Source organism: Amphiura filiformis, chromosome 6 (assembly GCF_039555335.1).
Source record: "Amphiura filiformis chromosome 6, Afil_fr2py, whole genome shotgun sequence".
Lineage (NCBI taxonomy): Eukaryota > Metazoa > Echinodermata > Ophiuroidea > Amphilepidida > Amphiuridae > Amphiura > Amphiura filiformis.
The window spans coordinates 60,360,260-60,388,025 of NC_092633.1; the positions used below are offsets into that span (position 1 = coordinate 60,360,260).

The 27,766-nt window shown below is 35.6% G+C and overlaps 1 protein-coding gene across 1 annotated transcript; it reads right to left on the reverse strand.

Moving 5' to 3' along the window:
* Positions 1–1,610: 1,610 nt before the first annotated feature.
* On the reverse strand, positions 1,611–27,766 carry LOC140154101 (MPN domain-containing protein-like). The gene is made up of 14 exons (XM_072176710.1): positions 27,650–27,766; positions 24,857–25,071; positions 24,256–24,408; positions 23,556–23,639; positions 20,652–20,806; positions 19,829–19,869; positions 19,226–19,313; positions 18,476–18,572; positions 14,578–14,650; positions 14,035–14,111; positions 12,821–12,989; positions 10,923–10,993; positions 10,533–10,622; positions 1,611–2,453 (listed from the first exon to the last, which is right to left on the reverse strand). Exons 1-14 carry the CDS (start codon positions 27,651–27,653, stop codon positions 2,283–2,285), a joined length of 1,488 nt encoding a protein of 495 aa, XP_072032811.1. The 5' UTR covers positions 27,654–27,766; the 3' UTR covers positions 1,611–2,282.

Here is a 27,766-nt window from a genome sequence, read left to right on the forward strand (position 1 = left end):
TTCTGCTAATTAATAATTATTAATAAATAAAAGTAATAAACATGTTGCACAATTACAGGTCATATTGGGTTTATAATACAATTATCAAGTAGTAACAAACTTACATAAATAACTCTGTCATGAACAAAATAAATTATTATCAGATGTTATATAATAATCATCATAAGCACAAAGACATACAGGGTGGTCCCTAATGCACAAGTTTATTGGACCACCCTGTATAAACTCACATGAGGTCTGATTTTATCAATATGGAAGTCCTATTTCAATACAATTACATTCACTGTTAAATATAATTTTCATTTTTGATACACATACGACTTAACAAGTGCAATTTTCAAGCATTTATTTGTACACTTTACACAAAACCTTTCCATGAGGCAGGTAGGGCAAGAGTGCCCCCCCCCCCTAGCTTTTACTAAGCTAGCCAGCTCCATCTGCCTGGCAGAGTGGATTGAAAATATATGTACGCACGCTTTGCACATATAGGTCAAAATGTCAAATGACCCTTAAATGCGGAACGTATCTGGAGTTTACCAACAAATATTAATATTAACAATATTTCTACATGAATCAAAGAACATTTTGGTACAAAAATACAATTGAATTATTTTCCATTGACAAATTATTATTAAGTATTTAAACTCATGACAAAGGCAATCTCTTGCCCAAACTGTTCAAGACTGCACCCTGCCAACTGTACCAGCTTTTCTGCTTGCTGTTTCCCTTTTATTTAACACACAATATATTGGTCGTATCACATAATGTTCCAGAAACAAAATTGTTTCACAAACCGAGCTATAAATTTAATATCATTCTGGTGTTAGATTTGGCTTCAAAATTATTTAATGCTCAATTCATTTTCCTCAACAGGGTATGTGAAAGTTTGAATTTCTGTGAAATTTACAGGTCAATATTTTGAGTAACATTGTTTAAAATGGTATTCAACTTAAAGCTCTGTATGTGGAACTATTTTGTTTAAAATGGTATTAAACTTAAAGCTCTGTATGTGGAACTATTTTGTTTAAAATGGTATTAAACTTAAAGCTCTGTATGTGAAACTATTTTGTTTAAAATGGTATTAAACTTAAAGCTCTGTATGTGGAACTATTTTGTTTAAAATGGTATTAAACTTAAAGCTCTGTATGTGGAACTATTTTGTTTAAAATGGTATTAAACTTAAAGCTCTGTATGTGGAACTATTTTGTTTAAAATGGTATTAAACTTATAGCTATGTGATGCGACCGATAAGTAGTGAGTTTTTGTTTTCAATGACAGTGGGTTCTGCAACAGTTAAAACAAATTACCACGACCAGCGTCAAAAAGTTGTTCACAACAATGCAGATTTGCTCCAAGTAGTGTCCAAGAAACTGGAGGACAACAACATGGCAAAGTTGACACATGCATACATCACTTGGGGTGTCAATTTACTGTCACAGAATCATCCACCGACCAAAAACAAAAACTTATTATCTCACGCTTTTACTTGTACTGAGTTTAGTTCAATTTGGTTTCTAACTTACATGCATCATGTCTAATAGACATCATTGATTTGTACATGGCTTTCTTACAACTGAATTACACAGTAATTCAGTCGATTCACAATACGATGCACCTGGAGAGAGGCCAAAATATGCAGTGCATCTTGGGAAAAAGTCGACATACAAAGCCTGTGTGATATGAATACAACACAGGAATGTATGTCATTGTGTGTTTACATGCAAATGCATACCAAATGAGCAATTTACAATTACAGTAGGTTCATTTTCTATCAGTTGATCACACAGAATTGATTATTATCAGTTTATCAGACACACTAGCATGAAAATCCAATGGTGGCTAGAAAGGCGATGTCGACCTGGAGGTCAAAACTTGGACTTTCAAGAGCAACCGCTGGTGGTGCAGCCTATTGTGAATAGCGAGCATTGGCAAAACATTTACAGCATAAAAAGTACTTACAGGGATCAAATGACCATAATGTATGGGGACGGTTTCTCACCTGTAGTAGGCAAAGTTGTGTTTCAAAAACTTTCATTTACAACTTATAGAGAGTACAAAGACCCGTGTGTCATATGAAGAACAAAGAGCTAAATTACCACAACAATATGTAGTTTGGGAATAATTTGGCACAATATTCATAATTTGCATTTTCCTAGATCAAGTAATTTTTGCTTTCAAAATTTCTTTTGAAGGTCTCCCCCTCCCTTCAAAATATTGTAATTTTTGGTATATTGTTATTAAGCTGTTATGCGGGTTATACTACATTGTGTCCGAATACGCTGCTACAGTAATAGATTGTGTATATAGTCCAAGAGCCGCCCATCAGTTTGGTCCTTAGGGAATTTCTTGGACAGCGATCCTTTAAGTTTATCCATGAAGGTCTCTGACTTGTGCCATGTTTCTTTAAACCACACAAGATCAGCACTGTCTTTGTAGTACTCGGCCAAACATTTCTGAAAATGAAAAAAATTCTTAAGATAAATTTAATACAACCAACATATTATCCTACGGAATGACACTTTCTCCCGATTCCAGAAAAATACAGCACTAATTATTTGGGATTAAAAATTTATTATCCTCTTTTGCCAAATGAAACATAGCTCAAACCTAATGGTTAGTTCCAACTAGCAATATATTTTTATTTTAATATTTGGCCAATTTGAGGGAATATGGGCCAAAAACATGCAATTTTGCATACATTCTACAGTCACAAAATTCAAAGACTTGGTATTCAAAAAGCCTATGCATTCAAATTTTTGAGTATAGGCTATGAATTTGCTCATAATTATAATGTTGTGTTAATTTTGATAATTAGTTATAAAAGATATTAGAAAATGTTAGAATGCATAACCTGAAATTACTTTTAGTACACATCTTTGGACTCAGCATACAAGAAACACCATAAAAATGCATGTGTTGGCCCTTATTTCCAACGTGACTCCGAAATTACCTTCCAAATATTTGGTTTTAAATGTTGACTGTACCCACCAAGTTGCATGACCATACGACAGTTCTTACTAATTTGACCTCAGATGACCCCTGGTGACCCCGAAATGACCTTCCAAAAATTTGGCTTTAAATGTTGACTGTACCCACCAAGTTTCATGCCCATCCGACAGTTTTACTAATTTGACCTCAGATGACCCCTGGTAACCTCAAAATGACCTTCCAAAAATTTGGCTTTAAATGTTGACTGTACCCACCAAGTTTCATGTCCATCCAACAGTTTTTACTAATTTGACCTCAGATGACCCCAAAATGACCTTCAAAAATTTGGCTTGAAATGTTGACTGTACCCACCAAGTTTCATGTCCATACGACAGTTTTTACTAATTTGACCTCAGATGACCCCTGGTGACCCCAAAATGACCTTCCAAAAATTTGGCTTTAAATGATGACTGTACCCACCAAGTTTCATGCCCATACGACAGTTTTTACTAATTTGACCTCAGATGACCCCTGGTGACCCCAAATTGAACTTCCAAAAATTTGCCTTGAAATGTTGACTGTACCCATCAAGTTTCATGCCCATACGACAGTTTTTAATAACTTGACCTCAGATGACCCCTGAGTGACCCCGGATGACCTTCCAAAAAATTGGCAAAGCCAAAGAACTATTTCATCAAAGTAATAAATCAAAACAGAAAGATGCTTCCTTTACGAGTTATCACTCATTGAAAGTGCTACTTTGCTATACTTTACATGGAAAGCGACTATCTTAAAGTCGTCATATTTCCTTAATTACATGACCGATCAAGCTGTTATTGGGTCAGTCCATGTCGAAACAGATTGAGTGTACACCCACCCTCTTGGATTATGCTCTCCTTTGGCTCAGGGGTACCTTTCATGGATCCCTAGGTGAGGTCCCAAGAAAACAATTCAAATTCCATTTCGTTTCCGAATGGCGGGCAATCAAAGTTTGGCGACCTCGACCAAAATTGTGAATTTAAGGGTCCAAATGACAAAGTGCTCTCTTTGAGGGCACTTTCTTCTTAATTGAATCAGTTGTGATCCTCTTTTTGAATGTGGTCACTCACTGGCTGTGTCTGAAATACCTAATGCCAAAAAAGATAGATTTGAATTTCGTTGGGATTTCAGAGGGGTCAAAATCAGCACTTCGTACTGTTCAATCAAATTATCTTGATTTTGAAGGACCCATGATAATGTCACAGTGCACGTATAGGTCCTAATTATGTTCAGAATGGATTAACCATATGCCAATGTCTATGAGCAATTTAAAAAAGAGAAATTTCTAGACCCTACAGAATTTTAGGCCACCCCTAAAGTGGTTCAGCCACAAATGGCACTTAAAGTCGGCAAATTTTGACCCCTAATAACTTTAGGTGTACACCAGATTCTAGCCTTTTGCATCTGAAAGAATGTAGTTTAATGTTACTAGGAACATATGATTTGTTTTGTATTTTTTGTGTTTTAGTATTAAGTTGACGCTTTCAAAAATAGTCATTTTTGCCTAACATACCATGCATACAGGATACGGTACAAAATGCCAATTTTAGTATGATACTTTTTTATATTTTTGATCACTTTATAGCCATTTGTATTATTTATCCTGATATTTCAAGTTGCTCTTGAGTTAAGTAACAAGAAAAACTACTTTCTAATCCTCTGTATGGATTTTTTAAGGGGTCAAAAATGCACTTCCTGGCAACGATGCACATGCAAAGTAGAGGTTATGGGGGGGTCAGATTTTCAGAATGCTCCCAATTATTTCAAGTATTATATTAAATTACTCGTATGGTCATGAGGATTCCAAAAATGTATAGTTTGTTATGTGTCAGACCTTTCAGAAGGGCGCTATCACGAAAAATGTTCATAGGGCAACGACCTTTTTGAAAGTATCAAAACACAAAAAATACAAAACAAATCTTATGTTCCTAGTAACATTAGACTACATTCTTTCAGATGCAAAAGACTAGAAATTCATATCTGGTGTACACCTAAAGTTATTAGGTGTCAAAATTTGCCGACTTTAAGTGCCATTTGTGGCTGAACCACTTTAGGGGGGCCTAAAATTCTGTAGGGGGTCTAGAAATTTCTCTTTTTTTGAATTGCTCATAGACATTGGCACATGGTTAATCCATTCTGAACATAATTAGGACCTATAAGTGCACTGTGGCATTATCATGGGTCCTTCAAAATCAAAGATAATTTGATTGAACAGTACGAAGTGCTGATTTTGACCCCTCTGAAATCCCCACGAAATTCCGAAATCAATCTTTTTTGGCATTCGGCATTTCAGACACAGCCAGTGAGTGACCACATTCAAAAAGAGGGTCACAACTGATTTAATTAGGAAGAAAATGCCTCTCAAAGAGAGCGCTTTGTCATTTGGACACCTTAAATTTCCAATTTTGGTCAAGGTCGCCAAACTTAGATGGCCCGCCATTCGGAAACTAAATTGAATTTGAATTTTTTCTTGTGACCTCACCTAGGGGTCCATGAAAGGTACCCCTGAGCCAAAGGAGAGCATAATCCAAGAGGGTGGGTGTACACTCAGTCTGTTTTGACATGGACTGACCCTATTGGGATATGTGATGCACAGTTGAAAATTAATTATTAAAAGATTTGGTGACCTCAGTTGACCTTTGACCTTGTATGTGACCTTTGACCTCACGAAATTGGATAAAGTATGTTGCGCTGAAAAATCAAATTTGGCAATACCAAAGAACTATTTCATCAAATAAATCAAAACAGAAAGATGCTTCCTTTAGGAGTTATCACTCATTGAAAGTGCTACTTTGCTATACTTTACAAAGAAAGCGACTATCTTAAAGTCGCCATATTTCCTTAATTACATGACCGGTCAAGCTGTTATTGGGATATGTGATGCACAGTTGAAAATTAATTATTAAAAGATTTGGTGACCTCAGTTGACCTTTGACCTTGTATGTGACCTTTGACCTCATGAAACTCTAATCAGGTCGAGTACCTCTGGCCATGCAACTCCCCACCAAGTTACGTCACTGTACCCCATACGGATCTCCAGATAATCTGTTCACAAGGTATTTTGCTTATTACGCATATATTATGCAAATTAGGTACTTAATTACCATATTTTACGCTCAAAATCTAATCAGGTCGAGAACCTCTGGCCCCGCTTACTCCTCACCAAGTTACGCCACTGTACCCCATACGGATCTCCAGATAAGCTGTTCACAAGGGTTTTTTGCTTGATACGCATCAAATACGCATAAATTATGCAAAATAGGTACTTAATTAGCATATTTTGCGCTGAAAATCTAATCAGGTCGAGAACATCTGGCCACGCTACCCCCACCAAGTTACGTCACTGTACCCCATACGGATCTCCAGATAAGCTGTTCACAAGGTTTTTTTTGCTTGATACGCATCAAATACGCATAAATTATGCAAATTAGGTACTTAATTAGCATATTTTGCGCTGAAAATCTAATCAGGTCGAGAACATCTGGCCACGCTTACTCCCCACCAAGTTACGCCACTGTACCCCATACGGATCTCCAGATAATCTGTTCACAAGGTATTTTGCTTATTACGCATAAATTATGCAAATTAGGTACTTAATTACCATATTTTGCGCTCAAAATCTAATCAGGTCGACACCCTTTGGTCATGCTACCCCCTATAAAGTTTCATCATCATAGCACTTACGGTTCTCAAGATAACGCGTTCACAAGCTTTTTCCGAACACACACACGCACAAAATTTAATTGTCTTCAGCCCCCGGGGAAGGGGCGGCCACGGTACGCCACTGATAATGTTGACAAGTTTCTGTAGGCTACATACTTGTCAATTTCAGAGTTGTTGATTTTTTGATTAAAAAAAAAATCAGATTTTTTTAAAATTTATTTAAATTGATTTTTTTGATTTTTTTATTCCAAAAACTGCTATACCCCATGATAAAGTCAAAAGAATACCAGTGGAATGCTAGTCATATGCACAATGCTACCAGGTATTTACAAAAAATTCAAAACGTATGTTTTTACATGTGAAAATTTCGAAGAAAAAATTAGGTAAAATCATGAGGAAAAAGCTGTTGAATTCTGCACCTTGAATATTAATTTTTAGCAATAGATAAAGTGACATCATACAGGTATTTTAATTGTATCCAAAAGTTGTAGATTTATTTATTTATTTAATCTTTCTTTATTCTGTATAGCTCTTTCAATGCATATGTACTGCTCTCCCAAGAGGTCCAGATTATAACTGTTACATACAAAAATGTTAACAAAATAAGTATACAAAATTACAAATAATACATGTACATAACATATTGAAAAACAATCATGCGATTATGGATTAAAACATTAGGAATGAAGTAAAATAAATGGCAAAAAATGAAAAAAGTTGATTTAAATCAGTGATTTTATAATTTAAAAAATAAATCAAGCGATTTAAATTGCGATTTAAATCAATGATTTAAATCAGCGTGATTTAAATCAAACAACCCTGGTCAATTTCAGCTTATAAACCATGCAAAATTAGTTGAAACCTACTTACCTTGAAGTGTCCATGACAAAAATATGCACAAGTCAAAATGCAAATGAGCTGCTGGCCACAACATGTTCACTTTTGTCCATTGAAACGGGGACATCAAATTGGGTTGGCTTATTATAGTTTGTCAGTGGAAATGGGGAGATCACATCAGTTATTTTTTTTCTGTGGAAATGGGGACACACTCAGCTTGATTTTTGACTGTGCAAACGGGGATGTCACAACAGTGTGGTTTTTGTCTGTTGATATGGGGATGTCACCTAAACTGTGTGTAAACTGCATTGTTAAAGCATCTTACACACATGTGTGTGGCAGATTGGGATAAAACCATGCAAACTGGGTATGTACCTCAAATCACCCCAGATTTTCAAAAATGCATTTTTACATCAAATTTTAACATATTATGACCATTAGAGAATTGGGGATATCCCCATTTCACCGTATGTCCCCAATTGATTGGTACGAATCCTTGTGTGTATCCCCAATTTCAGCATGAAACAAGTGCGCACCCCCACACACACCCCCACACGGACACACACACACCATAGTGATTACTAAGTCTCTCCCTGAACATTCAGGCGAGACAAAAATTGGCTAAATACTAATATTTGACTTTTATTGTCAGTAAGAACTAAAGGATTAGGATTTAGAAATGTTTCCTTCGGCAAAACTGTTTGATATTTTTCCAAAAAATAAAATAAAATAATTCCAAAAAATTAGTGATGTGTTTTTCTGGAATCAGAGGAGTAGCTCAACCACTTGTCTAGTCTACCTCCTAAACACATTTTTTAAAGCAATGGCAAAATGGCTACTTCTTGAGAACCGCAATGCCCTACAAGAAAGTGAAAGATGCACTCTAAAAATGATCATGAGAATATTTCAATGCCAGACATCATTTTAATACGGCCTACGTCATTTTAATACGGCAACAGTCAATGTCGAAAGCAAAACAGCCATGTGACGGCAACACTGTCCATACGTTGGACACAATATTATTAGTTTTTCCCCAGGTGCATTTTTAACAACAATAATAAAATGTGCACAAACCACAAAATGCCATCCCAGATTGGAACGGCATACACGCCACAACACCAAAAGTTGCAAGGCAAGGATAGCCCATAAAAGCCTGGCTACGTATGCAGGCTTATTTCCAATGGGGTCCCAAAACAAAAAATGGCTGTGGACGTGGAGGAAAATAGAAAAAAAAGAGACATTTGGACATAAGCCTACATACGTATAAATTCTGCAGATTCCTGCTTCAAAGCACTATCAGCCAGGTGTTTTTTGACAGCCTTTTTGAAAGCCATCCTGTTGCTTATGGACTGAATTTGAGGCGGCAAGTCATTCCAATCTAAGTTGGCATTATAGTAGAAGGACTTGTTGGCAATACCTTTGACTCTGGGCACAAAGAAATTAAAATTACTAGATCTGGTACGATGGGTATGAGCACTTGAGGTTCTAATGAAGTTGTTTCTGAGGTATGGTGCACCAGTATCATTGAAGATGTTGAATACGTGGTTAAGCCTTAATTGTTTAGCACGGTCCTGAAAATTTAGAAGTTAATGGAGTTACGAGTCAACTGATCAATGTGGGTCCTGGGAGACAAATTTAGAATAAAGCGGACTATTTTGTTTTGGGTGATCTGTAATTTGTGTTTAACTCTGGTACTGATACCAACAAACCATGCTGAACAGCAGTAATCAAGGTGACACTGTATGAGAGCAGCACACAAATTTTTGCGAAGGGTTTGATTGAGATAGTTTGAATGCCTATAAAGAAACTTAAGACGCGTAATGACTTTCCTGACAAGAACATCAACCATGTTGTCACCCGAGAGTGTTTGATCCATTGTGATTCCAAGATAATTAATACTATCTTGGGAGCAGATAACTTGCCCGTTATAATTGATGTTAAAATCAGTGACTCTCTTTAATTTCACATGAGAGCCAAATAAAATACACTCAGTCTTACCCACATGCAGGGATAATTGATTGTCGATGAGCCACTGATTACATGATTGAAGTTCTTTGTTGAGTTCATGGGAAACGACAGTGTCATCTTTGTCCGAAACTAAGATAACACTGTCGTCGCATATAGTAATAGTTTATTGTGCACGGAGGACACCATGTCATTGCTGTAGCAAAGGTACAGCAGGGGACCCAATAAACTACCTTGTGGAACCCCACAGGTAATTTTCATGAAATCCGATGAAATGCCATCAACCGAGACAAGTTGTTGCCTGTTGGACAAATATGATCTAAACCAACCAGGGTTGATTCCCATGCACTCAAGTTTAGAACACAAAATATTGTGATTTACGCTGTCAAAAGCTTACTGTACATCTAGTAACAGCATGCCAACATAATTGCCCTCTGAAAGCTCAGATTTTATATAATCAGTTAAATGAATAAGGCAGGTTTCTGTGGAAAAGCCTGGACGGAAGCCAGATTGGTATTGGTATAAAATCTGTTTTTCTCTTAGGTATTCATCAAGCTGAACAAAAATACATCTTTCAAGAATTTTTGAAATACAACTCAGAATGCTCACTGGCCTGTAATTGGCCACGTCCAATCTACTGTTCTTTTTGTAAAGGGGAATTATTTTGTCAAAAGGGCACAAAAGGGCACAAAATATATTTCCCAGTGCAATATGTTCATTTTCACATGAAAATAAATAATTGTTGGTTGAAAATGAAAAGAAAAAAAGCATAACCGCCATACTTGGTTTCAAAATCGGGATTATCGCTTGACAGGCGAGCACCGCAACCACTGAGCCATTGTTTTAACTGTACATAACAATGAAATTTAAAGTCTACATCATGACATATGGGAGTAAAAATCTGGTAAAAATCCATATTTTATACTGGGGTACACTATCTCACCCCAATGGATTCAGACTAGTAATATATTGATTGATAATATAAATGTGCTTTTGGAATTATTTGTCATGGTTTTGTGCTTACGTGCTAAACCAATGACGCTGTAAAAATTGAGTCAATCTTGGCCCCCGATTAATTAAGGCTGTATTTTGGCACCTACCATTTCAAGAAGTACGTCTTGAGTGAGGAAGATATCCGACTGCCAGTTGAAATTCATAGTCATTGGTACACCAAATCTATTGGCTTGACACTGTAGGGTAGACAGAAAAAAATAAGATTAAAAAATACATAATCTAGCATAACTTTTGGTCAACCATCCTGGCTGACACAATACAAATACATATATTGGCACTTTACTAGCCATTATCTTTAGTATTTTTCACTTTCTGGAGGCAGTGATAAAAGCATGCTCTCTGACGATCATAGCATAATTAAGTACATGTAATGTCTTATTTGTAGACATGTTCCAAAAGGCAGTGTATGTTTTACACTCACAACAAGCACAAATATTGATACCCTTTACCAGATAATCATATATCTATAAGCTTACCTCTGGTGGTGGCATCACCCAGTAGGATTTCAGGCTGGACTCTTTTTGTGGTCTTTGAAGGGTATATGGACCTGTAAAAGCAAGTCAAAAGAACTTCAGGTACTAGAAATGACTAAATGATTGAAAAACAAACAACAAACAAATTAGGCCTGCCCAAATAGAGTATGTTTCAGAGCTTACAAAGATTTTTAAATCCAATACTGAATATGTTAAAATTTGCAATATAATACTAATTTTATGGTAAATTATTCAAAATTGATATTTAACAGTCCTCGAGGTAAACTTTATAAATCTAATGATATGTACTTAAAGTGTATATAGCTGGGAGGAAAAGCCGTCCAGGTCGTTTTGGGAAAAAATGTATATCTTCAATACAAAAGGTCAAAATTTTCAAATGATGGACAGCTTTTCCTTTAAGAACATATCATTAGATTTATACAAGTTACTTTGAGGAAGTAAAATGTTTGTTAAATGTCAAAAATATAAAAAATGTCAATTTTTTTTTGCCATAAAATTTGTATTATATCGCGAATTTCAAAAAATCAAAATTATTTTATATCAGAAGGACATTCCTCACATTCAGAATGCAATTTGAAGTGTCTGATCTCGCGTGTCCCACAAAAAATACTGTGCAAACATTGCTATCCAACTCCTTAACCACACGATTCTTCAGCAAATGTTTTTAAACATTTTTACTCAAACAAATTTCGACAACTGTGACAAACTTACAGCACACTAGAGCTAGACAGGGTTGATAGGAATTGCCCTCTCATTAAAACGCGGCTGTGTACTCTAGACATTGTTTCTTTCGCGAAATTGAGCTTTTTTGAAATAAATTTACTTTGTTATGTTTTTTATAAATACAAGGAAAGAAAATCCAGATTTGTTAACTCCAACTGCTCTATTTTATGGATTTTATTTCACTATTTCACTGTTTCCGCAATTTAAAAGGAAAGAAAATCTTTGTTGTAACCATCGGGGTATACGCGCGCAACAACGCATCGCGTTTTGTAGACTCGCAATTTGTTAACGCAGCATGAGATACGCTACACATACATAGCGCTTATCTGCATCGCGTCGCATCTTATGGAAGCACCACCCAAGCACTGATTTCATAAAAACCTAGCGGTCAAATGGCTCCATTTTAGCTGATAAAATGTGAATTTTTCAAGTTCTTTCCCGGATTTAAACATCAAGATATGATAGATTTCTACCAAACTTCTCTAGGTGCTTTGGATTTACCCGATGTTCACGTAATGTAAGGTAGAAAAACAAGAACTGCCGCATTCTCCTGTGAGCTTCGATCAAAGTGCAAAATGTGACCACTTTAAACTTCAGCGGCCTTTATTTCAATGTTCATTTTCTCGGTAAAATGACGATTTAGGTACACGATAACTCAATAAATACAGCATCTATAGGTAAGCAATTATGCTCATCATAAAAAGCATGATCGACTTAAGAAACAGTTTTCTCATTTTTTATATTTTGGTCTATTTCCGATTTTAGGCATCATTTTGTGCAAATAGGCGTTTGTGAATTTTAAAAGTTCATTTTGATGCCTTATATGGTCAATATCTCAAAAAATAAGGCCAATATCAAAAACTAAAAAAAAACGTTTTTTGAATGGTGTCTCAAGATTAAGAAAAAATAAAACGAACATTTTTGGAAAGTGTTTTTTTTGTTATGATGTACCGAACAAAAATTACCAAAAACTCACTTTTTTGTGATTTTCTTCATAATTGTTGTTTTTACACCAAATCTGTATTTATATTAAGATTCATTGATGTATTGCCTTTATAAAAATGTATACTTTTATATGTCTTGCGTGAATAATTACAAAGTTATGGCACTTTTACTACATGCATGTCTGAGAGTACACAGCTGCCTTAATAACTTACAGCACACTAGAGCTAGACAGGGTTGATAGGAATTGCCCTCTCCTTTCATCTGTATTTGGTACTCCATTTGGCATTCTACATCTGCCAAGGACGGTTGAGCTGCTGAACATGGGTGACTATGATACCAGCCTATCAGCTGCAGGCCTCGTAAAGCTATAGACCTACGAATCTGAAAGATAAAAGTAAAAATGGTTTAGGCCCAATACAATAAAGGAAGTTGTTTAAGCAGAAGAGGTCACAAACTCAACATCTTGGTTTTATTCTTAGGTTTCAAATCAATTTGGAATACTATTCCTGTTATACTTTTTAATATTTTACTTTTAATAGTATGCTACGATAGCAGAACTGGTGGACATCTAATTAAGAAAGAAAATCATCTCTAAGAAATTGAACAGGTTTACTTTATTATGCCATTCAAATTAGGATATCTTACTCGGATCAAATCTAGCAGCTTTACAGTCTGATTTATCCTACCAGCAGTCAGCTATTCTAGTTAAAATTCATATACTTCCTATGGAAAACATTACCTTAATCTTCCACACAGGGAGTGTGAATTTCTAACAAGGTTACCTGATTGGATGACTCCATTTGAAATCTACACCTCCTGTGTGGGAGATTAAGGCCATGTCTTCCATAAGGGTTGTTTGGATTTCAACTGGAATAACCCATTTTGAAACAGCTCGTTGAAGGAAAAATTCTTCCAAAATATTTTGGTGCTTTTCAACTGTGCTAGTGTACAAATGTGAATTGTAAAATGCTGGTACGGATTGAGTAACTATTACCAGTGATTTTCTGTCAGAGAGTTGCAAGCAATGTCACTAAATTGAATTGGGTTTGCTTGCAATTGCTTTCAAGTATGCCTCACGATCGGGAGGTCGCGGGTTTGAATCCCGGCCGGGCCATACCAAAGGCTTTAAAAATGGTACCTACTGCCTTCTTGCCAGGCGTTTGCCATTGAAAGAATGGCGTAGGGAAAGTTAAACACATGGCTACCAGTGGACTAACCCCTTGCTGTAGCTTTTCTGCTTGCAGACATGTGGCCTAGGGTTATGAATCGGAGATAGGCGCCGCTCAATGGGCCGAAAGGCTTGGGAAGGATTTAACTTTTTTTTTATGCCAAGATGTTGGGCAATTTCAATGTACACATCAAACTGCACAGTTGACTGACCAATAAGGGATTACATGAATTTGTTTTAATAGCAAACAAATCTAACCTCTTCTTCTACGACAGCTGCATTTTGTTTGTCTCCAAGACGGCATCTACAGGGAAAAGCCTGTAGTACTGACATATCTGCAAAATAAAATAAAAATTATGTAATAAATGCTACCTAGTGAGTAGGTGCATATTGCACATACGCTCCATTCACTTAAGTTTGCAAAAGGTCTATTATCACACATGAATTTCTCTAAATATAACTCTACCCCACGATTAGAGTAACGATAACCATTATCCTAACACCAAATATACCCTACAATACAGGTCATCTGATAGTTTTAGATGTGTCTATGTGTATGTGTATTATTAGGTTCACTTGTGTGTGAAATTAGTCACTCATGGTCATTGCCACCTTGCTCACCCCTGATTACTTTAAATATCGGGTCAAAATGGCAACTCCCAAATTTCAATTCACTTACTGGAGTAAGTCCGCCCCAGCTGTTTGCACTGCCTACTGTAAAGAGGAATATACCATACTCAGGCTTAGGAAAAAGTACTATAATATTTCAATCTCATGAAAAAAATTTCTGCAAAAACTTACGTTGTGTTGATGAATCCCATTTTCCAGCCAAGTAACCAACGACTTCACTGGTAGTAAGGTGGCAATGAAAATCCTGTTAAAATGAATGAACAACATCATGGTACTGAAAAACAGTGATAAATCACACTTGTATGGCACAGTTTGAAGTGGGCTCTACTTTGGAGACAACCAAAAATTAAAACCAGTTGCTATATTTGTATTGTGGGATTGAATTTTATGAGATATCAGGATACAATTTAGGCTTGGGCTATTGTTAAAAATAATCAATATCTATGTGTCACTGTATCTATTTGCTTAGAAAAACAATCTATTATTTTTGATTAAAATCCAAATGTCGATAATTCGATTATGATGCTTTTAAGGTTACACAAAGAGACGTATAAAAAACGTATAAAAGACGTATAAAGTTGTTCTCTAAAACAGAGTTTTCTCAGTAATCAAATATCGCAGCGAGTGAAATGTTGGTGCATTGGATGTAGCTTAACATTTTTGTGTGTGTTATATACAAATTATTAGAATAAATTTGAAAATCCTTCGTTTAAAGCATTTTTACCCACCATGTTCACAAGATCAAAAACACGTTCCATGAGGTTTTTTTCAAATGTGCGCTCCGTATAAATCCACACCGGCGATTGTTTTCTTCTTTTTAGTATTATATTACAAATCGATCAAAGAAATAATGTTGCCATGGGGAAGAACCAAATACAGTACCGATTAAATTTTAAAAGCCCGTTTTGGGGAAAATTTTGGAGAATTTGCTTGAGAAAAAGCTGGTTTGTGAAATTATCGATATCTTGATTACGAGCGTTAATTTAGACATCTGAATACCTACATTATTTCTCAACATTCTGCCAATTGCTATTCCATTTGATTTTCACTCCAAATTGAAGCTAGTTTTGCAAAAAGCGAGGTTTTCCTCCATCAGTTCGTTCAAAATTTCAGCGCCGACATGCGTGTTTATTCTAAGAGCCATAATGCGGACGCCGATTGTAATCATGTAAATTATTGCATCCAATTATAGTTATCATCCGCTTTGAGAACAATCAATTGTGTAAGCTGATCGATGGCGAGTGGATAGAGCGTTGGACTGGGAATCTAGTATGAACTATTTTTGTGGGTTCGAGTCTCCGTGTGGCTGAATTTTCTTTTTTTCTCTTTTCTCATTTTTACTTCCTTTCTTTCCTCTTTTCTTTCTCCCTTTCTTTTTCATTTCTTTTTTTTTCATTTCTTTCTTTCTTTTTCGTTCATTTTCTTTCTCTCTCTTTCTTTCTCTTTTTCCCTATTTCTTTATTCTTTCTTGCTCCTTTCTTTTTAGTTTTATTTGATTGATTCGCTGAGTGCAGTGAATCGTGATTGATTGTTTTTCACTTTATATAATTCAGAAATTTGTAGGCCTGCTAAGTCGATTGTTGATTTTCATCCCAAATTCGATTTACAAATAATTGTAATCAGGGGAATAGCAGCATTGATTTCATCAAAGATATCAAGGCTATAAATTCAAAATCAACATATTTTCCAGGGCGTAGCTTGACGAAGTGCCCCCAATCAATTTTAAAATTTATAAAATCCTTGTGAAAATTGCGTTAAAGCGGCTTGTGGCACCCCGGCATCCGAGCTCCGGGCACGAAGCTAAGCCAAGTTTCATAGCCTTTTCATGTCTTGACCGTGGATCGATATTCTATTGTAAGTAGGCCTACGTCCCGGTACACTTGTTCATTTTCTGCATGGCTGTTTCTGTTATGAACTTACGCCCCTCTGAAATCAAGCGCATGAAAAACTCTCGGCTAACCTTAACTAATCGAGTACCCAATTAAAATAAATAATCAACTATTTTTGATTAAAGGTGAACCTCATTGAAAATAAAGTTATATATCAATGGAAAGCTTATGATGTCAGGAAGCAGGAAAGAATTTTTTTTTTTTTTGCATAGCGTACCAGGCTAGACATAATCTCCATGCAAAGATTGGATATTGGCACCCCCTAAATTACAAAGCGAAATCGTTCAAATTGGGGCTTTCGTTGATGACGTCAGCCCAGGGACACACAGTTACTTCCGGGTTTGATTGTAAACACAATGTCCGTGTATTACTGTGGCATGCATCGGGCCAATGCACGAATTCAGTCATTGTCAACTTACTTTACATGAAAAATATCTTCAATAAAATAAGAATAACGTGAAGGAAATATCATGATCAAATTAAGAATGAAGTTCCTGAATAAAGTGTGTGGATTTAAAAATGGGAAAAGTGCTGGCCGGGGTGATTTGGGATAGGCCAAGCCATCCACGATATGCATAGGGAATATTACAGTAAAGCACCTAAGAGCGAAGATTAGCGAAGAACCGGAATGAAAACAGATTACAAAAAATAACTGCTAGTGCTACCAGTTCAGATCGTCACACCAAGTTGAGATGAACTTATCACAATGAGAAAATGAAGGAATAGAATAAGGTACATGTACAGGATTTTTTAATTATTTCTTAGCTTTACATCCGGTCATGTATGATAGGCGAACTCGTATAGATACATACGGGATGAGCTCAGTGACTGAATGAGTCTCACTACGCCGAGTGTTCAGTATCCGCGACTGTACTGTACTTGCAGACAAAATGACCAATTTGATATTCACATTCTGATAATTCCAACTTATTGCTACTTCATCAGCAAAATTTATTCCTGTAAATGTTCCAAATATAAGGGAACGATTGATCAAATTTGCTGAAACACCCCATGAAACACAGAGGACGAAGCACCGAAGCGAGTCGCTGTGTTTGTGCATATCCGTCCCTGCACTTCAGCAGCAATTTACGCATCGTGTTCGGTAATCCATAAAACATGAATGTTTCATTTTTTCAGTACCGTACACTGATTGTACTATCATTAAAGAATCATGACACAAGCGACAATATTTTAATTTTATTCAGATTTCAGAATTCCATCAAATAACGGTCTACTAAGTCTAAATTGTATTTATTTCATAATAGAGTATCTATTTCTTTCAATCGTGATTGTGTGGAAAGAACGTACGTATTACCGCAATGCGCTAAATATGAAAACCTTTATATGGGCTGGATTTGATGAAATCGGCGGTTTTTATTAATTTTGGATTACTGCAAGGCGATATTTTTTAATCAGACATTTTACAATGAATCAAGAATATATAGGGAATGTAACAAACAAGTATTTAATTTGTTATTCGATCATGTTTATTCAGTCCATGACACATGAACGGTAGCAGCAAGCATTTGCGCATGGGATTGATCCCAGCGAAATTCAAACTCAATTATTACCCAGTTATACCCAGCCAGTTATGACTGATTTTGTCCAAAATTTACGGAAAAGTTATGTGTTGACAATAATTCTATTTTTTCTAATATAGAAGGAACCAGCAACTTGAAGATTCCTCTAATTTCAAGCTTTATTGTGAAAATCAGACTTGCCGGGCAGCTTGCAAAGTACAGGAAGCAAGTCTTGTTTACACGTTCCGAGTAAGATCACGTGACTCGAACCCTGAGCTTACGCCACGAGCATTCTCAAGGTCATAGACGATTGATTTGGGTGCTTTTTGGCGCCTTAAAAAGACCAAAAATTCAATCATTTTTTAATTTTTCAGCTTTATTGGCCATCAAAAAAATCGGAAAAAATAATTTTTAATATCCTGACATCACAAGCTTTCCATTGATATATAACTTTATTTTCAATGAGGTTCACCTTTAATCAAAATATCGCCTAAGCCTGATACAATTTCAGTTAAAAGTAGCTCCTAGTCATGAGCTTATTTCAAGGTAATAAGTGGACAAATAGGGAGCCAAGAGCCTGCTGCTTATTTCCCCATAAGGTCAATGTACTGATGCAAAACTAACTGCTACACATCATGAAATATTGCAAATACTACTCACCACAACAAGAAGGCAATTAGTAGTTATTGAGACTGTAAAAGGTTGTATTCTTCCCTGAGAACTAAATGATAGGCACTCCACCAGTTTACTGTGATCTCTGTGGGTACAAACCAACAACAAGTTTACTTTTATTACTTTCAAGCCATTCACTATGAAACCATTCCTTTGTCCAGTAGAAACTCATTATTAGGGAAGTGGTCCAATCTTTTCATGTTCTGTTGTCTAACTTACATTGAGGCCAATCATTATAACAATTTTCCCAAAAAATTTGAGTTGTATTGCTGCAGCAGTTTTGTTATGAGAAGCAAAAATGTGTATAATAATGCCCCATAGGATAGCACATACACTTCCGGTGTGGTCACTACAATTCACCACATTTTTGTTCACATCATCTAAACAAAAATATCTCAAGCGTTAAATTTTACTGGTGTAATGAAAAAATTATGAGCTTCCTTCTGATACCAAAATCTCAGTTTTGAAGAAGAAATATGGGGGATGAGGCTGTCGATTGAGTCAAGGACCTTTAACACAAAATTCCTGATAACACCAAGTGTTTTTAAAGTACCAACCATATACCTTTATTATATCACATTTACAAAAACCTGATAACACAATTCCTGACAAGCAAAACAAATAAATCTTGATGTGGTGCTTAGGGTTTCTTTACTATGGACAGTGTAAATGACTTTGTAAATTGTACCCATTCAGGGGGTTTACAATTGCAGCAAACAAGCATCTCACTAAGCTTACCTTTCTGAACTTCTCTTTCCGAGGGAAGAATATTTGACTACTTGAAACTCTCTCTGGTCTGATTTCGTCATAGAACCACACATCATACCTGTTAAAAACATGGATATGAAGTTAAGAATACATCCTATTTTTAAGAATAGCATATATGTGACACAACACACATCCAAGGGGGGGGGGTGGTAAAAAGATGTTTCTTCAAGGGAAAGAGGACAGAAACATCCTCTTGATGTCATGAGACTGCAGCTGGAGAGGGAGGGTTCCCGGGATCAAAGCACTCAACCCACCACCAGTCAGCCCCCGTTGCAGTAGACTGAGAGAATTTACAACCAGATGTAGTTTAACCTGGGCTTGATAATCCTGATACCTTGAAGATTGTGCACGTCCTACAAAATGTATATGAAGATCAAGCCAGGTAGCAGCTACACCCGGCTATGGTTTTCAATCTTACTAGTAATATGCTTAATGCTTACACTTCATGGTCATGCGATTTTGTTTCAATATTGTCTGTAAATTTATTTGTAAAACCGATGTTCAGCATCTCTTGTTCTCTCTCTATTTCTCATCATTACTACCATGCCCTCGCAGTGACACATCAAGACTTACCCTGTGTATATTCTTCTTCACCCATTTTTCTGTTACAAGAAAATAAAAAACAAACATAATGTTACCATTGCTTAAATCAGATGTGCATAATAAGTGATTGATAAACGTAAAAGTATACATTAAAATGCATTAAAACTGGTCATACACACCATAATTGTTTCATATGACTCAATGTGTGCTTGTCAGGGCTTTAGCTAGGATTTGACAAGTGTCCATCATTTTCCCCAAAACTGCCTGTCCAAAATTTTACCCTTAAAACATGAACCATACTTCCGCCCCTTCTGGGGGTTCAGTCTGTTCAAATACCTATAATAGCCTTGATTTGTTGGTTTGGTCTTGTTTTGAGCTCACAGAACTTATTCAATCACTATTTTTAGAATTTAGCATTAATTTTGGCTGTCCCAGTAGCAAACTGCTTGTCCAAAATGATGAGTGAACGGGTGGCTAGCTAACACCCCAGTGCTTGTTATTGCTGTATTGCATAAACAAATAAAGTATATTTGATGATTTAAACAGAATACTTTATAGGTACAACCGCATACTTTGTGTTTCAGAGTTTCAATTTGGACATGTATCCTTGCAAGTTAACTCAAACTCACTCCGGTATCAATCTTGCAGAAACTCCATGTACAAGATCTCTTACTATGATATAAGCATGGATTCCACAAAATAGATCCAGTACATCTGCAGCTATGAAGACAAATCAATTCTATTGATTAATTTGTCCACCAGTACCAAAATCTCCATTGTAAGATGGACGACATGTGTTTACAAGGCTCCCACAATGTAAACCCCTTTAAACCCAAAGCAGCCATCAACCAACCTGCTGCTCTTTTTGCGTGTGAGCTCTGACACCGGTGCCCTTGGCCTATCTGTAGGACTGGGAAGATCTTGGAAGTCCTCGGATTCTTTACTACCTCCATTCTGCATCATCTCATCCAACAGATGCAGACCGTCGCTATGGTTACCATTCCCATTCTACAAAATAACAAACACATTTATTTGTTTCAAGACATATTTTTTCATAATCTTTGATGAAACAAACACCACTCTCAAAATGTTGATGAATTCATTCTTATTGCTAAGTCATTTGTCTTTTAATGTTCAGCACTCACAGTTGTGTCACACTAATCAATCTGTTTTTCATAATTATTATGTGATACTTGCTTCAATATCTTCCTTATCAAGCAGCAAAATGTCTTATCAGAATACCATCAACTTATTTTTCCTACAAGTATACTATGATCAGCTTGCAGGAATTATTGGTTTTTATCATTGGGTGCACCAATAAATCCCAACTAATTATGTCCGTGCAAGCCAATAAATCCCAACTAATTATGTCCGCGTAAATTCAGAAAAGTCACACAATACCAAGTTTGTATAGTTTCAGCGCCCAGTTCTGTGTACGCCATTCTATATCAATCCATGATGTTATGAGTCCCACCTGGCAGTTGGGTAAGTCCATATGATATCAAGGAGGTCCCCACCTGACCCCCTCAGATTTGCTTTATATTTTAGTCATATGTTGTACCTGTAAAAATATTAAAACCTGCAAATTTGAGGTCTGTAGCTCTTACGGATTTTCTGTGGCAGCCATTTAAAGTTGAAGTATGGGGGTCTAAATTTGGACTCAAAAGTTGCCCTTTAAATAAATGTCATCTTTGGGAGTCTGTGACTTCTTTACAAAAAGAGAGAGAGGTCTGAAACCTTGTATACATACTAACTACATGACAATTTGTCAAAAGTAAAAAAAAAAAAAATCTGTAATTGCGCGTTGTGTCACGGGGTCATTAAATATGCAAGAAAAAATGTAATGTTTTGTAAACTGGCAAGTTTAGCCCCTCTAAATTCACATTTTTTGTCAGATTAATTATTTTTTTTTTTTTTTATTTTAAATATAGGATAAATACAATACATATCCAAAAAATTGAGGTCACAACTTATTTACATTTTGAACAGCGCCCTCACGAAGATGAAATTTATTGCAAATTCAACATTTTCAGGGGGTCCAAAGTCGATGTGGTCCACCTTCAAAATTTATTTAAAATTTTTTATATGACTACTAGTCTTAAATTACAACTTTGCAAAGTCCCAGTAATTGTCTAGGTTGACTTCATATCAAACGACAAGCCCAAAGTTGACCATTTTCTTATGATTGCATGTACTGCAAATGTGCGAATTTGGAAGGGTTAAAGTCAAATTGGCCCCAATATTGAAAATAAAATGGAAATTAAAGTAAATAGGGCCAATAACTACGCATCTAGTCATTTATTTTCAATATTGTGGCCATTTTGACTTTAAAACCTTCCGAATTCGGCACATTTGCAGTACATACAATCATAAGACAATGGTCAACTTTGGGCTTGTCGCTTTATATGAAGTCAACCTATAAAATTACTGGGATATAGCAAAGTTGTACTTTAAGACTAGTAGTCATATAAAAGTGATGTTTTATGAATTTTGAAGGTTGACCACATTGACTTTGGGCCCCTGAAAATGTTGAATTTGCAACTTAAATTTCATCTTTTGAGGGCGCTGTTCAAATGTAAATAAATTGTCACCTCTATGTCTTGGATATGCATTGTATTTGTCCTATATATCGCATCAGTGACAACAAAAAACAATTATTCTGACAACAAATGTGAATTTAGGGGGGCTAAAACATTAATGTTTTAATTATACTGGCAAGTTTTAGCCCCCCTAAATTCACATGTGCCGAATTCGGAAGGTTTAAAAGTCAAAATGGCCACAATATTGAAAATAAATGACTAGATGCGTAGTTATTGGCCCTATTTACTTTAATTTCCATTTTATTTTCAATATTGGGGCCAATTTGACTTTAAGCCTTCCAAATTCGGCACCTTTGCAGTACATGCAATCATAAGAAAATGGTCAACTTTGGGCTTGTCGTTTTATATGAAGTCAACCTAGACAATTACTGAGACTTTGCAAAGTTGTAATATAAGACTAGTAGTCATATAAAAAAAATGTTTTATAAATTTTGAAGGTGGACCACATCGACTTTGGACCCCCTGAAAATGTTGAATTTGCAATAAATTTCATCTTCGTGAGGGCGCTGTTCGAAATGTAAATGAGTTGTGACCTCAATTGTTTGGATATGTATTGTATTTATCCTATATTTAGCATCAGTGACAACAAAAAATAATTAATCTGACAAAAAATGTGAATTTAGAGGGGCTAAACTTGCCAGTTTACAAAACATTACATTTTTTCTTGCATATTTAATGACCCCGTGACACAACAGCGCAATTACAGATTTTTTTTGTTTTTTTACTTTTTGACAAATTGTCATGCAGTTAGTGTGTATACAAGGTTTCAGACCTCTCTCTCTTTTTGTAAAGAAGTCACAGACTCCCAAAGATGACATTTATTTAAAGGGCAACTTTTGAGTCCAAATTTAGACCCCCATACTTCAACTTTAAATGGCTGCCACAGAAAATCCGTAAGAGCTACAGACCTCAAATTTGCAGGTTTTAATATTTTTACAGGTACAACATATGACTAAAATATAAAGCAAATCTGAGGGGGTCAGGTGGGGACCTCCTTGATATCATATGGACTTACCCAGTTACGAGCTGATCATAGAATATATAAAGCAACTGAAATCATATGAACACTGAATTAAATCCAAGGAGGATGCAAGTATATTGTTATCCCTATGTACTTCCATCCTCCTTGCGTACAACTGTTACTTGAGGTTACTTACCAATTCTGGAGTAGGCAAACCCAACTTCATTTTCCTAAACCAAACAGACTTCCATAGATCCAACTTTTTCCCTTTATACTTGACCTGAGAAAGTACATAAAAATATGATTAGAAAAATTAACTTTAGAGTTTGACTTCTTTGACTCAAGCCACTATTTACACATCAAGTATTTAATGCCATACCCCAGAAGCAAAATTAATGAGTGTTTGTTTCATTGAAAAACTTAGGTTAAGTTAAAGATTCAAATAAGCAGACTGGCAAAAATGTGAATTGTGCAGGAGTACTAGTACTCATCATGAGAGATACAGGGTGATTTATAATAATTGAAGAACCCATTTTCTTGCATTTACTGTTTATAATCTCTAGCTAGAATTCACAAGGTGTGTATGTGAGCATCACCAGCGAGGTTCTTTTTATGCGATAATCAGGATACGGGTGAAGGCCAGGCAAAACCAGTACAAAAAGACCTTGCTGAGATAGCTAAGAAAATCATTTTCAAATGAAAAACTAACACAAAGAAGCCATCTGTTTGAAGCTTTCAATTTAATTTTCTACATCAATGGTGGAATAAAAAAATTGACATTTACGACAATAACAGCTCAACATAAATATGATAATTAACACAAACAAATTTAAGTATTATACAAGCTTAAATATGTATCAAATAATCAATCAATTCATGATTGGATCAATTCTTACCGATGCCCATCCACATCCTGATTTTTTGGCTGGATTCACAAGTTTCTTGATGTGTATCGCCCAGGCACTGGGAGAATTGAAGATTTCTTTGGTATTTTTATGTGTCCAACAAATTTTGCCATCTTTACACAAATCTGCTGTGAAATTACGCCCCTGTTAAGGAAAAGAAATACATTGTTACATAAATATAAAGCAAACAAAATGTGACCGTCCACAAACTAGGTGTCAAGTTGTAATTTTCAATTTTAAGATTTTGAATTTGTTACAATGTACAAAAAATAAGCTTGGTAAAGTCACTCAAATAATCAACAATCCTCTTGAATCAAAAATCCTCTTGAAATTGCTTGTTTCCTAATGAATTTTGTTGAGTTTATTGAGCATAAATAAATAGGCCATATCAGAATAAGCCCCGACGACTTTACACCTGGTTCGTGATGGATGATGGACAAATTAGTTGTCAAAGGGACATCGGCCAATTTCTTTTAATTAATCATACTACTTATAAAAATGGCAAAAGTTGCATAAGTTTTTGGCAACTTTCTGCCTACTATCACCCCCAACCAATTCTGGTACTAGTTAGTGCAAACCCTTGTCTACTTACCAAGTAATCAACAGTGAGGACATTTTCACCAGCTTCCACTATGCCATCATTCATTAGAGTACTGAGGGTGATGCCTCGTCCTGTTACCACTCTTCCTTTACCACTTGCTGGACTGGAAGTGGACCCGGAATCAACAGATTCCAGATCATCATCCATGGAATGAACCGAGTTGGAATCATCATCTCGGAACAGCATTTTTAAATCTGTTCTTAAATCTGAAAAATATGAAAAATTAATATGAAAACAGGCTTAGTAACTTCCAAGTTTAAATTAACTTTCTCTTAAGGGATGGGGTATGAGCGTTTGGACAGTATTTATTGTGGGACATTAGAGCACATCAGACATATCGAATTGCATTCTGAATCGAAGAATGTCCTTCTGATATCAAATAATTTTGATTTTTGAAATTCGCAATGTAATACACATTTTATGGCAAATGATTAAAATTGATATTTTTGATATTTAACAGTACTCGAAGTTAACGTTATAAATCTGATGATTTATACTTAAAGTGTATGTAGGTGGGATGAAAAGCTGACAATCAATTGAAAATTTTGACCTTTCGTATTGAAGATATGGATTTTTTCCCCAAAACACCAAAAAAAATTGGGAAAATTTGGGGAAAAAAAAATCCATATCTTCAATATGAAAGGTCAAAATTTTCAATTGATCGTCGGCTTTTCCTGCCAGCTACATGTATACACTTTCCGAATATATTATTAGATTTATAAAATTTATTTCGAGGATTGTTATATATCAAAAATGTGAAAAATATCAAATTTTAAAATAATTTGTCATAAAATTTGTATTATATCGTGAATTTCAAAAAATGAAAATTATTTGATATCAGAAAGAGATTCTTCGTATTCAGAATGCAATTCGATATGTCTGATGTGCTCTCATGTCCCACAAAAAATACTGTCGAAACGCTCAAAACGCTCATTCCAGATCCCTTAAATCTCCAAGTGATTATGCTGCCACACAAATACTGGCACACTACATGTGTATAATTAGGTAAATTAGATACTTGGTGGCCAAGTGTACTAAGAGTGTACACAGTGTAAAGCTGCTTGTGTACGCAATCTTCTGTACCACATTATATGTGTGTTGGTTTATATCATGGAGTCTTTGAGCTTGGTCAAGAATTACCCATTTTACCTTGATTATTGAGAAGTCTATCCTCAATCCAAGGCACTGATAACTTTTAAGTTATTAAAATACTCAAGAACTCTAGCTTCAAAGTTACACATTCGATACTAGAGTCCAATGCTATTGTTTTATAATCTATCAGTGTTGACATTTTTAGCAACTGATGTTATTTATTCTGTGGATGTTTATGTTTAAATTTGGAGTGAATTTCAGAATTTGACTTGGTCAACTCTATCTTTTGAGCAAATTTTGCCCATTTTCAACATTCTAAAATTAAGCTGAAGCGCAATATATTTTAACAACATTTTTGATGCGATCATGTGATTGCCCACTGGGATGTTTACTTCAAAACTTCCATTGCTTTACATGGTATCATGATTGTCATCACTGTCATGCTTCATCAATTTCTACCAGATTTTGGCTGCAATGGACTCTAGCCTCAAATGTGACACTATCCGTGAGCAAAATGAAATGAAATATCACCTATAGAGTGCTAATATTCCTTACAAAGCATGGGTTTGAATAACGCGCCAACGATTCACAGAGGATGATAATAGTTTGTTTGTCCTCCACCGGCCACCGCACTTGACTGACTCTCAATGCAGGTCATTTTTATAGAATAGATATGCCAGGCAAACCTTAGTTAACACATTTGCTAGACTCTCATATAAAATGATGCAGTTTGATGGCAAATTTAAATTCACCTGGCATACCTACTTTTAACCTTTCGTGCAAGCGCCCTATTAGCTTGTGTCTGGGTCTAGTCCTAAACAAAGTTGCTTAAATGACATGTCAGTGAAGTAAACAATTAACATGGCCATGGTTTGTCTCTTTAATATGTGCAAACTTTGCTCGTGAAGACACAGATAGTCACAAAATAGATTTTGGTACCGTATAAGCACAAACCTTCACACAGAATTATTTCATTCATTTAAAAATTGTGGCCAAACTAGCCATGATGACACCAGTTACTGTGTGGAGCAGAAAGAGCAAAGTCAAGAATGATAACATTGATACATTTACAAATCAATGCCATCAATTTAAAAATTTATCAATTTGGCATTTAAAAAAATCTGTGTTCAGTTTCAGTTTAGTGTAACCCCAGTACTAGGGACAAAATGAATTGCGACTATCTGTGTCTTGGAATGTACATGTTGTCATACGTAGATCAATCAAAAAGTGGACTGAAACTTGGATTAAAATAGCAAAAGGTCGACCCTGAGTGAGTGATAGCACACTGCCACAAATAAAAATAAAATTGTGTTCACATCAACTTCATTCAAACATATAAAGTTAATTTCACCACCTGCAAAATTAAAGCATAAATGAATTAAATATACATGACTTGTTCATGTTGTTTGTATACTGTTTAGGATAAAATGCATCTCAAATACTGAGAAACCGGCTTGATGTCCGCTTTCTGCGTAATCGTGATCTCACACTCAGTCACAACATGCGCTGTGCATACATGTTCAACACATACAGTCATCAATAAAAATGTATTGTGTTGTGCCCGACACAGCGATAAGCTTACTTACTTACTTGTGTACAATTTAGCCACACATTTTGATGATTTACTGCCTCAAATTAAACTAGAACATAAAAATAATGTGTCCTACCAAGATCTATAAATTACGATCTTACCCATGATGTATGTGTATTTACTGTTGATATTACAAAGTCTTCAAAATCGTGTAAATGGTGAAAAAATGACATTTCACTTTACATCGACTGATGATGTTCTTTGTGTTATGATTTTTA

Bases quoted from the DNA above. Each gene is read 5' to 3' on its own strand.
- LOC140154101 (XM_072176710.1), bottom strand. The intron at 18,573-19,225 runs GTAAGCTTAGTG...TTGTACCCACAG, and splicing joins GGAAAGAGAAGTTCAGAAAG to AGATCACAGTAAACTGGTGG. The intron at 14,112-14,577 runs GTAAGTTTTTGC...TTTATTTTGCAG, and splicing joins ATGGGATTCATCAACACAAC to ATATGTCAGTACTACAGGCT.